At 51.3% G+C, this 12525-nt stretch overlaps 1 protein-coding gene across 50 annotated transcripts in view; it reads right to left on the reverse strand.

Moving 5' to 3' along the window:
• ANKMY1 (ankyrin repeat and MYND domain containing 1) overlaps positions 1 to 12525 on the reverse strand; it is a 95545-nt gene that overhangs the window by 47366 nt on the left and 35654 nt on the right. For 30 of the 50 annotated variants that reach the window (XM_063790979.1, XM_063790973.1, XM_054679652.2 and 27 more), the window contains 4 exons: positions 10822 to 11038; positions 10278 to 10442; positions 8478 to 8974; positions 4534 to 4705 (listed from right to left, as the gene is read on the reverse strand). In XM_063790979.1, the coding sequence (XP_063647049.1) occupies positions 4534 to 4705; positions 8478 to 8974; positions 10278 to 10442; positions 10822 to 11038 (1051 nt within the window). The remainder of the gene's footprint in view (positions 1 to 4533; positions 4706 to 8477; positions 8975 to 10277; positions 10443 to 10821; positions 11039 to 12525) is intronic. The other 20 variants (XR_010149970.1, XR_010149971.1, XM_054679665.2 and 17 more) reach the window with 1 other exon arrangement.

Here is a 12525-nt window from a genome sequence, read left to right on the forward strand (position 1 = left end):
CTGCCTCAGCCTCCCGAGTAGCTGGGACTACAGGCACCCGCCACCACGCCCAGCTAATGTTTTTTTTTTGTATTTTTAGTAGAGACAGGGTTTCACCGTGTTAGCCAGGATGGTCTCTATCTCCTGACCTCTTGATCTGCCCACCTCAGCCTCCCAAAGTGCTGGGATTACAGGCAATAATAAAATATTTTTGTTTCCCTTTTGAGTAAACTGCAGGGAAAAATAAGGAGGGACAGATTCAGTTGGCCTCATGCTGTCTTTATTAGGTCTTATTGTTTGGGAAACTGATTCTCCAATCAAAGAGTAAAGGTTTTTGTGGGGTTTTTTTTTTTGTAATATTTGAATTATTTTGGCTAAAGGATTGGCAATTGTATAGTGACCTGTGAACCTGTTTTATAATATCAAGTGTCTTTAACCTTTGATATATGACAAACTCCAAAAGCAAAATTTCAAGTTTTAAATTCAGTCTTCTTTACCCCAAACTACCTTTTTGGGGGGTATTGGGTCCCTAAAGTCCAAGAGAGACATATTAGGCTTATTTGGCATGTTAGAATTTTACAGAAAGTATTGTCAAATGCAAAGTGGTGTTTAACCTTCTCTAGGTTATATGTATACAAATACGTTGTTTCTATGTGTTCCAGGATTGCATGATATTCCTGAAATTCTGATCTGTCTTCATATATGTTGCCAGTGGTTATCATAATTATTGTTAAATTGTTGTCTGACACAGAAATAACCAAATTTCCTTGTCAACTGTGTCTTTAACTATGGCTGTCCTAAAACTTTTGTCATCCACAATTATTGTTTTGTTTTCTTTTCACAAAGTGACTTACAATCAGCTACCATCCAGGGCTTACTTCTTTGGGGGAGTTCATGGAAAGGACTATTGAATGCATGTTTCTGATAACTTTCGAGATTGTGCCATTGGATTAGAGAGGAAACTTCCAGGACTCTAACTAAAAAGCTGGTGTTAACCCGGTATGACTGCTAACCCAGTATGAAGCAGAGCAGGAGGTGACTGCATGGACTGAAGTAACGGAGGACTGAAATAATTGTTTATGGCTTCTTTTTGAAACACTGCTGTTTCTTTTTGTTTCATTTTTTGGAGTCTGGAAAGCTTTTCTCTTTTAAGCTGTTTATATCCATTAAAAATTGAGTAGAGTATATACTCTTGCAAACAGAATTTGTAGCTTTTTTCTCTGTCTCCCTGACTTCTCCAGAATTTGGAAACTATGCAAATATTTTTAATTCATGGCAATGTATTTGTTTGCATACATTTATTAGGAATCTGTTTTTTATAATGGGACAAAGTTGGAAGAACTGGTTATTCTCCCAGGGCTTTGACTGGAATGGCACATTTTCAGAATAAGCAGATTGCTTTGAGAAATTGAGATTGACTTTATAGAGTCAATGAGAACCTCTTAGAATAACTGGCCTCATACCTTGTCTATGCAATTCCTTTGCACACTTCCGGGCATGTGGTAAGTGGACCGTGTCACTTTCTGTCAGGCCCAGGAACCTCAAGTTGTTTTGGGACCTTGAGAAGACTGGTTCTCCCAATTCATGCAGGGATCTGAAGGCACAGATGGATCCTTGGCTTGGCCTGAGAGGTCTTTGAGGTAGAGTCTGAGATTCCTTGTGAAATATTCCCGCAAAGCCAACTTAGGAGAGCCTGTATGGACAATGACTCTTGGCCGGGCACAGTGGCTCATACCTGTAACCCTAGCACTTCAGGAGGCCAAGGCGGGAGGACTGCTTGAGTCCAGGAGTTTGAGACCAACCTGGGCAACATAGTAAGACCCTGTCTTTACAAAAAAATTTAAAAATTAGCCAGGCCTGGTGGTGCATGCCTGTAGTCCAGCTACTCTGGAGGCTGAAGTAGGAGGATCACTTGTGCCTGGAAGGTGGAGGCTGCAGTGAGCCATGATTATGCCACTGCACTGCAGCCTAGGTGACAGAGTGGGACCCTGCCTCAAAAGAAAAAAAAGGACAATAATTCTTTCTGCACTTTGTGTGGGTAATCAGGCCACTGAAGCTTATTTTGCAAGTAGGTGGTTCTTGCTGTGATTTGCCTTTGGTGGAAGTGGGGGATTGGAAAGAAAGATTGCATTTTAGAAAAAAACTCTAGTATCAGATTAACCTTTGATTCTTGGGTGGCCGGCCACAGGGACACCCATGGTGTGCAGCTGCCCACGACGCCCCTCCTCAGCATGAAGCAGCGAGACGGATGCATGGCCTGATTCCTCATGATTGAGGAATTGACGAATGGGGGGGAAGGGTGTTGAAACGGGCCCAATTGTCCCATAGAACTGATGTCTATGGTTTCTTTTAAATAAACATAGAAATTGACCCTTCCATTCTTTAAAACTTGAGAACGTTATATTTGTCTTATCTGAGCTCCTTCCTCAGGAAACCAACCAGCAGTCCTCCTAAATACTATCAAGGAACAGAGACTCACTAGATCACAGCATCTGGACAGTGAGACCCTAGACCCCTCACCCATCATGCCTGCCTCTGGGACCACCAGCTTCTTGCTGACCAACTCTTTTTTCTTAGCCCTCCTAATTCCTGCTTTCCCACACATGGTTACATTTCTTCCCTGCTATGAAACCCCCAATTTTAGTCGGTTGAGGACAGGGTTTGAGAACGATCTCCTGCTCTCCCTGGTGCAGCACCCAATTAAAGCCTTCTTCCCTGGCAGTACCTGTCATCTCACTGATTGGCTTTCTGTGCAGTAAGCAGCAGGATCTAGACTGAACCCCTGGAGTTTTGGTGACATGTTCATTTCTGAACCCACTCAAATATTTCAATTTTTAAAAACTTTCTATTTGAAAGATAAATGTGTAAATAATACATTCCTGATCAGCTATGAACAGGTGAATAAACAAGTGACACAGTGAAGGATGTCCGTGCCCAGTTTAAAGGTTGTGACCTTAATCAGTTTCAAAGACGGAGTTCAATCAGTAAACCTAAAAAGTTATTAAATTATCCTGAGTCTTAAACCAAAAATTCTGTTTTCTGTGTAATCTTACACTTGGAAGAAAAGTTTAATTCCCAAGCTGAAAGGCTGTGCACTAAGGGGCCTGGACAGTGAGACCCGCCTGCCCTCAAACACTCAATGCCGCCTGAGTGACAACTGGCAAGGCTGGTGCCCAGAGAGAGCCATCAGCTCTCACCCCATCAACACGCTGTGAAGAAGGTAAAGCGCTGAAACGATGGACGAGTGTTTACACAACCAGAGACGAAAAACAAAATCTACAAATAAATTTCACAGCCAAGTGGACAGAAGCCCATCATGGGTCTGCATAATGGGCCCCCTGTTCTGGGGGCAGCCAAAGGTGGCCCTGGTGCCAGTTCGTCATCCGTCTGGAATCTTCACAGCCACTGTGGACAGCAGTGGTTTCTTGAGTGTGGATGGGTGGATGCACTGAACGGAAAATTGTGATGGGGTTGGTCTAGATGTTAAATTAGAGAAATGATTGTAGGGTCCTTCAAAATACAAAGAGAAAGAATGACAACAAGGGTTCAGGCAAAGGGATGAAATACAACAGATAACGTCACGTTAAAGTGAACAGGAAACGCCGCAGTGAGCCCACGCTTGCTGTCATACTTCCATCTCGCCCCATCCCCTGTGCAACCTAACGAGGCCCTCATGGACTGACGGAGCTGCGAGAGAAGCCTGGCCTCACCCCAGACGCCTCTGAGGAGGAGGAGCAGTCATGGGCAGCGACCGATTCCATTCCAGAGCAGTGGAAATTCGGGAAGGAAGCCCTTCCAGCAGCTGTGCTGTGGGAAGGGCTGCAGGAATCTGGGGCCAAGCACGGGGGTACACACTGCCCAGGGGGACAGGTGGGAAAAGGAGAGTTGTTTGAACGAGCTAAGCCCATAAAGCCCTGAGTCCCCAGTGAAACTCAGCAGAAACACTAAACTTTCTTCGAAGAACTAGCAGGCTAATTTATTCCAGAGCAAAATGCCCTGTGAAGCCGCTTGCTCACGGGTGGGTGTGGCCTCAGAGAGGGAAGAAGCCGTCCGCTGGGAAAGGCACTTCTTAAGAAAAAAAATGTAAAATCAGATTCCCCTTCGAAGATTTTTTCTCAGCTACATATTTTGCCGGCTGGATCTGTTGAGCTAAAGATAAAACCTCAGCACCAAACCCCTTTGCCTCCCCTGCCTGCGTCCTTGTGATGCTGAGCGTGGGTTGGAAGGAGACCCGCCGCCTCCTGAATATGTCTCCCCTTTCCAAGGGCCTTCAGGATGCGCTTCCCCTTAGTTTGCTTCAACACTGGGAAAAAAATCACACGGATCGTGAAGTACTCTAAAAACCAGCTCGGTGTCCAAATCCTGTCTGGGGACATGGGTGAAAGAGCGGGCTGTGGGACCCCCCCTGCGGCGCGCCGTCATCACTCACAGCCCAGGTGGTCGCCTGCAAGAGCCCACCCCTCTCTTCCGCGCCCAGGTGGAGCGAGGAGCTGCCCGGCCAGTGCCCGGGAGTCTGCTGCGCTCGTCCCGGCGCCCGCCCGCCGCGGCTCCTACCTGCGGCGGAAAGCAGATGTCGGTCCTCGCCCCGTGCTCCAGCAGCAGCCTCACCCCATCCACGTCCCCGGCCTTCACAGCAAGGAACAGGACCTGCATGGGCACGCGGCACAGGTTGGGGTCCGCGCCCCGGCGCAGCAGCAGCTTGATGGTCCGCCAGCGCTTCCTCCGCCTGAAAAAGACGGTGCGCCCGTGGGCCCCTGGAGGGCAGGCACCTGCACTGCGCCCAGAACGGGGCCATGCCAGCGAGGAGGCTGGCGAGGGGCGCGTAGGGAGTATGTGTGTGCCGCAACTACACAATCACACACACAGCACACACCCACACACGCAGACACACCACACAGCACACAACTACACACAAGCCACACCAGAGCGCACACACACATGGCACACACAGCACACCACACAGCACACTCACAACCACACCCACAGCACACCACACAGTACACACAGCACACAACCCCACACACAAGCCACACCAGAGCGCACACACCATAGCACAGCGCACACCACACAGTACGCACACAGCACACCACACACCACAGCACACAAACCACACTACACATACAGCACACAACCACACAAACCACACACACACCACACACACCACTCACACCACAAAGACACAAACACACAGGCGCACACACACCTCTGAGGGGTCACTGAAAAGGCTGGCCAGGTCAGGAGTAAACTGTGCCTCCAGAGAAAACTTGGGCCTCAAGAGAGGCTGGGACCAGGTGGGTGGGGGTTGTGCAGCCACGCAGGGCTGAGGGAGAAGCTCAAGGGAGGAGGGGACTTGGGGGTAGGGGGCCCAGATGGCAGCGGGAGTGACCATGAGGGCAGGGCAGGTGTAGGATTGAGCCAAGCCCACTGGCCCTGCAGTAGGCACAGAATCGGAGCCGTGGGAACTAGATCGTCCTTGAGCACTTGAGCAGCAGCCCCCAGCCCAGTCTCCAGACCCGTCTCCAGACCCTGACCACTCGGAAGCCCAGGGAGCTGCGTTGACGTGGGTGCTGGCTCTCCTTGTCTGCCGCTACCATGTAAAGCTCAAAAACTGTCAAAACGTGTCCAGGATCTATGCCTTTCTGGTGGGTTGTTGGTCTCACTGACTTCAAGAATGAAGTCGCGGAACTCGCGGTGTTACAGCTTTTTTTTTTTTTTTTTTTGAGACAGTCTCGCCCTGTCGCCCAGGCTGGAGTGCAGTGGCGCGATGCCACTCACTGCAAGCTCCGCCTCCCAGGTTCAAGTTATTCTCCTGCCTCAGCCTCCCAAGTAGCCGAGACTACAGGCACCCGCCACCACGCCTGGCTAATTTTTTTGTATTTTTAGTAGAGAGGGGGTTTCACTGTGTTAGCCAGGATGGTCTCCATCTCCTGACCTCGTGATCCACCTGCCTCGGCCTCCCAAAGTGCTGGGATTACAGGAGTGAGCCACTGTGCCTGGCCCCCCTTTACAGCTCTTAAACATGGTGTGTCTGGAATTTCTTCCTTCGGGTGAGTTCATGGTCTCACTGACTTCAAGAATGAAGCTGTGGACCTTCACTGGCAAGTGTTAACATCTCTTAAAGGTGATGCGGACCAAAAAGTGAGCAGCAGCAAGATTTATTGCGAAGACCGAAAGAACAAAGCTTCCACAGCAGGGAAAGGGAACTAAGCAGGTTGTCGCTGCAGGCTGGTGGGGGGGGGGGGGGGGGGCCTGGCGGTGGCCAGCTTTTATTCCCTTTTTTGGCCCCGCCCACATCCTGCTGACTGGTCCATTTTACAGACCACTGATTGGTCCATTTTACAGAACGCTGATTGGTCCATTTTACAGAACACTGATTGGTCAATTTTACAGAGTGCTGATTGGTGCATTTACAATCCTTTAGCTAGACACAGAGCGCTGATTGGTGCATTTTCAATCCTTTAGCTAGACACAAAAGTTCTCCAAGTCCCCACCCAACCCAGAAGCTCAGCTGGCTTCACCTCTCAATAATGCTCACCAACTTGTTAACCATAACAAACCCACTGCATGTTACTAATAAGTAACACTGTCACAAAAAGTTATTTTACAAAACAAAACCAGTTGGGGAGAAGGATGGCACTGTTTTCCACCTTCGCTGGATTCCCCTATCTGCTCTGCGCAGCCTTGGTGGAAGTGAGTGGAGATTCAGCCTCCCCCAGGTACGCGGCTGGACGAAGGAGTATTTGAGCAGCCTTTCTGAACATCGTGGTCTTCCTATTTGAACTACATGAACCCAGGCTGGGGGTGGTGAGCTAGCTACCTGGCGGAGCTGGACACTCATGAACCAGCCTTCTGCGCCTGGCTGCACTGAAGCCCACGGGCCCACCTCTCACTGTCAATGGATCTTCACCCACCTGGCGATGGTTCAACATCAGAACTTGGCCGTGTGGGAAAAGCTGGCTCACCAATAGAAGAGATCTGGGCACTGTCGGCATGTCTTCAGGCAGTATCACAAAACTGCGCTGCTAACGCCATCTCACGTGAAAAACCTCTGAACACCCACGTCTCAAAGTTAAGGGAAGCTATGAAGGTCTTGGTGGTGGCGGCAAGTGTCCAGAATTCTGCTATTCACTTGAAAACGTAAATTTCACCAGCAACAAATAGTGTCATATTTTTTCCTTAAAGTGGCAGGCTGTGTTCAGGAGAATGAACAGCCACATGCCAGTGGTCATTCTTCCAATCAAAAATGGGGCAGGAGGTTGGGAAGATGCCGCATTCTGTTGCTACTCCAGCCCTGGGGGAAGCGCTTCTTGCGGGGAAGTGGTGTGCCTTGGTCTGTGGCAGACACACATCAGTGTCCTTCCCATGTTTTCTGACCCAGAATATTCGAGGGGTGTGTACACAAGGAGCAAGATTTAATGCAATTTGTCATTGCTTTTCTGCTTTGTCAAAGGCATTCTTCAGTGAGACAGGCATCCCCGCAAGTGCACACCGTGGTGAAGGAATACCATGCCCCCAAGCAGGCCGGGCACTGCTGCCCTGCACGCTGGGGGCTGGCGGTCTGCACGGCCCTGTCTTCATACCATCCACCAACATCAACACAAGGAGAAGGCTAACAGAGTCTCAGGGTTATCAAGAGAATCATTTTGACCCCACAGACTCCCTGAAAGGGTCTTGGACCCCTGGGGGTGCATGGACCACATTTTGAGACACACTGGTATAGACAGGGTGGGCAGCAGGGGTGTGAGAGCTGCCCGGGCAGGTGTCACTCACGTGCACCATGGCTAGGATAGGACCCCTGACAGTGGCCCCTGCTGAGGCTCCCACAGAGACACTTCAGGCCAGTGCCAAAGGCCAGAGCAGGGCTGGGGTGGTACTGAAAACAGCCCGTCACCGTGGCACCCCCACAGGGCTGGCGTGGCACTGAAAACAGCCCGTCACCGTGGCACCCCCACAGGGCTGGGGTGCCACTGAAAACAGCCCGTCACCGTGGCACCCCCACAGGGCTGGCGTGGCACTGAAAACAGCCCGTCACCGTGGCACCCCCACAGGGCTGGCGTGGTACTGAAAACAGCCCGTCACCGTGGCACCCCCACAGGGCTGGCGTGGTACTGAAAACAGCCCATCACCGTGGCACCCCCACAGGGCTGGGGTGGTACTGAAAACAGCCCGTCACCGTGGCACCCCCACAGGGCTGGGGTGGTACTGAAAACAGCCCGTCACCGTGGCACCCCCACAGGGCTGGCGTGGCACTGAAAACAGCCCGTCACCATGGCACCCCCACAGGGCTGGGGTGGCACTGAAAAGAGCCCGTCACCGTGGCACCCCCACAGGCTTGGCCATGGCGTGGAGCCACCGACACAGGGATGCTCACACATTCAGACACGCATCTCCAGACACAATGCCTCCCGCTGGCACAGGGAAGAGACGTGGGTCCGCTGAGCATAGGATTCAGCCCTGATGGTGGCCCTCCACCCCCACCAGCTGGTGCCAGGACCTACTCGATCATGGACAGCGCCATCCTCCGCATGGTCCCTTTGTCGAAGCTGCTGGTGCACGGTGAGGGCGAGGCCATCTTCAGCAAGCTGTGGGACTGGGCGCTTCTCTCCAGCATGGCCTGCGAGAGCTCGATGGAGAAGTTGCGCACACACACGTTGGACTCAAAGTTCGTCTCAGCACTGCACAGACTGCCCCGGTCTGTGTTTCCCAACACGTCCTCGAGCCCACTTTCCACATGGCCAAGGCTGCCCTTCACCAACGGGGAGTCCCCCTTCAGAGAGCTGCTCCTGTGGTCCACGGACTCCCCACACTGCCCGGTGTCCTGGAAGTGGCCGCCCTCCTGGCTGCCTGAGACGTGTGGCAGTGGCAGTGGTGCTGGCGGTGGCCTCAGCTCATAGCTACCCTGGGAAGGCACGTTCACCTCATAGTACAGAGACTCCAGGTTTGTGTCCATAAATGATGATGAAAGGATTGGAACAACTGGGAATTTTGGAGGTTCCTTTGGAAAGAACCAAAAAAGTGTCATTAGAAGAAATTGGAGTGATAACCTCATTCTAGGACCTTCTTCAGCAAGGACCAATGCCCGTGGCCTAGAGCTGTCTTCAAAGCACCTAGGCTGAAAAGACCAGGGCAGCTTTCCCCAAACCCTCAAAGAGAAAAGAACACCCCTGTGAAGGCATCGCACAGAAGCCTGCACCTGACCAGGCCACACCTCAGGCTGCATGGCCCTATACATGGCTGCTAAGCTCACAAAACGTGGCCTGTCCACACCCAGGTGCTTAGAAGTGAAGGAGAGGTTGGAAAACGAAGGCAAATGCCTTAATGATGCTGCTTATATTGATCACACACCAAAATGATAGGATTTTTAATACATTAGGCTAAATTAAATATATTATTAAAATTAATTCCACCTGTTTTACTTTTTCATGTGGCTACCTCCCAAATTTTAATTACACGTTTTATTTCTGTCACATGGCACTGCCCTGGATCTGTTTGTGTTTTGAGCCATGGTTCCCAAAGTGTGGTCCCTGGACCAGTGGCGTCAGTGAAACCAGCCCAAGAGTCCCACAGACAGTTGTTTTTGGATAAACATAGAAATCAACTCTTCTGTTAAAGCTTGAAAACTGTATTTGTTTTATCTGAGTTCCTTCCTCAGGAAAGGACCTTCAGGAAGCACCAGACAACTGAAACCCACAAGATCACCACACCAGATGCCTCCTTGCCTTGTCCTAGTTCCTGTTTTCTTACACATTGTTACATTTCTTTCCTGCTACATAAACTCCCAGTGTTAGTCAGTCAGGGAGATGGACTTGAGACTGAGCTTCCAGCTCCTCAGCTGCAGCACCCAATTAAAGCCTTCTTCCTTGGCAATACTTGGCATCTCAGTGATTGGCTTTCTGTGTGGTGAGCAGCAGGACTGAGACCGAACCCCCGGTGTTTCAATAACATCAGTACTGCCAGGAAACTGTTAGGCATGCAGATTCTCAGCCCCACCTTGGGGGCGTTGTCATGGATGCCCACTCTCCCTCCACAGCACCCCTTTCCTGCACAGTGCTGGCAGGGCAGGTCTCGGGGCCCCAGGCTGCTATGCAGGAGATGAGTAAAGAACACACATCCCTTGGCATCTGCTCAGGGTCCCTTAGGGGATGCCCAGGCTCTGTCTCTCTTGCCCACTCCCTGCCTTATAACTCACCCTGTACAAGCCTGGTCCACACAGGAGGGAGGAGGCTTGGTGGACATTTACAGAGACAGAGAAGACAACAGGAGACAGTTGGTGGTGCAGTGGCCACCGGGGGGCTTACCTGGGGCTCAGGTATGGTCCGTTCAGCAACATTGGGCTTGAAGGACTGGGCGGGGTAGTGGAGGAGGAAACACATGCTGAGTGCCGTGAGACCCTCATCTGAGCACTTGTTCACGTCGGCCCCACAGTCCAGGAGAAGGTTGACAATGTCGTTGTGGCAGTGAGTCTGGAGGGAGATGAGGCAGGACTCAGGATGATGCGCCTGGCCCTCAGGGGTGGGAAGGGTCACCGGGTGTCCTGATGCCCTCATGAGGCCACCCCATGGCAGGGCAGGAACCAGTGCTCATTCGGGAGCTTGGCAAAGGGACAAGTGTGGGACAGAGGAATGGAACAGGCACTCTGCCCCAAACCCTTCTGCACTGGACCACGAGTGTCACACTCAGCTGAGTGGGTTTCTGCTGAACGGCGAGGTGGAGGTGTGGACAATCAGTGTCCCCATGTACCTCAGCTCTGCTCCTGCAGAGGGGGCCACAGAGGGCCACCCACATGTGTGACCCTCACAGCTAAGCTCCTGCGGGCACCAGCTGGGAGGGTGTGGGGCTTACAGCAGCCGCAGCAAGCACAGTGTAGCCCTTTGCGTCCGCCACGTCAGCACTAGCAAAGTTGTCCTTCAGGATCCTACAAATCCATTCGTGGTTCCCTTCCTCAGCCTTTAGGATCATCTCCATGGAAAGCTGCTCTTTGGGCCCGCAGGGTGCAAAGCCGCTGCGCTTCCCCTCCAGGATGGCGCCCATGTTCCAGCTGGTGTGAGCTGGCTTGTTCCTGGCAACACAACAAGTTTCAGTGGTCCTAGACCAGGTTCTGCACCTCCCACGAGAAAGGGTCCAGCTGGACCACCTCCCTCCAATGCCTCTCCTTCTTGTGGCTCAGCCCCCCACTGTTCACTCCTCAGGCACCCTGAATGCTGGCAGCTGCACCCCCAGCTGCTCACGATCCACTAGGTTGCACACGGTGGTGCAGACATGCCACCTGGAGGTCAAGATGCTCGGGCTATATGTCTGTCCCGGCAGGAATGTGCTGGCTGCGAGTACATCCATGCATCTCTGATTCATCTGGGTGTTTGCTAAGAAATGGGCTGTAACAGCAAAGGCCCTGGGTAGGAAGGAGACCAACATACATGTGGTTCCAGTCTCAGCACCAACACCCACATTCCACCCTCTGCTCATCCATTTTTGTCTGAGTAGACAACATGCATTATCTCATGGCTTACTCACCACACAACACTGATGCCTCCTGGTGTGTACACAACCCCTTTTCACAATCAAGAACCTGTGCATTATAGATGCTTCTGTACCTAACAGTCTTCAACAATTACAAGCCCAGTTGATGTCTGTTCTGCATGATGGATAGATGGATGGTTGGGTAGGTGGATGTATGTTGCATGAGTGAATTGATGGATGAATGGATGGGTGGGTGGATGAATGGATGAGTGGGTGGGAAGATGGATGGATGGGTGGGTGGATGAATAGATGGATAAGTGGGTGGGTAGATGAATAGATGGATAAGTGGGTGGGTGGATGAATGGGTGCCGCATTGGTGGATTGATGAATGAATGGATGGGTGGGTGGGTGGATGAAAGATGCATGAATAGATTGATGGATGGATAGATGGGTAGGTGAGTGGATGACTGGGTAGGTAGGTGGGTAGATGAATGGATGGTTGGATGAATGGATGTTGCATGGGTGGACTGATGGATGAGTGGATGGGTGGGTGGGTAGGTAGATGAATGAGTAGGTAGATGGGTAGATGAATGGATGGCTGGATGAATGGATGTTCCATGGGTGGACTGATGGATGAAGGGGTGGGTGGGTGGATCAATGTTGCATGAGTATACTGATGGATGAATGGATGGAAAGGTGGGTGAGTGGGTGAATTAATGGGTAGGTGGGTGGGTGGATGAGTGGATGGCTGGATAAATGGATGTTAAGTGGGTGGATTGATGGATGACTGGACGGGTGGGTGGGTGAACAAATGGGTAGGTGGGTAGGTAGATGAATGGATGGCTGCATGAATGGATATTGCATGCATGAATTGATGGATGAATGGATGGCTGGATGGGTAGATGAATGGGTAGGTGTGTGGGTGGATGGCTGGATGAATGGATGGGTGGGTGGATGAATGTTGCATGAGTAGGTTGATGGATGAATGGATGGGTGGGTGGGTGAATGGGTAGGTAGGTGGATAGATGAATGGATGGCTGGATGAATGGATGTGGCATGGGTGGATTGATGGATGACTGGATGGGCGGG

The sequence above is a fragment of the Pan troglodytes genome, chromosome 13 (genome assembly GCF_028858775.2).
Source record: "Pan troglodytes isolate AG18354 chromosome 13, NHGRI_mPanTro3-v2.0_pri, whole genome shotgun sequence".
NCBI lineage: Eukaryota > Metazoa > Chordata > Mammalia > Primates > Hominidae > Pan > Pan troglodytes.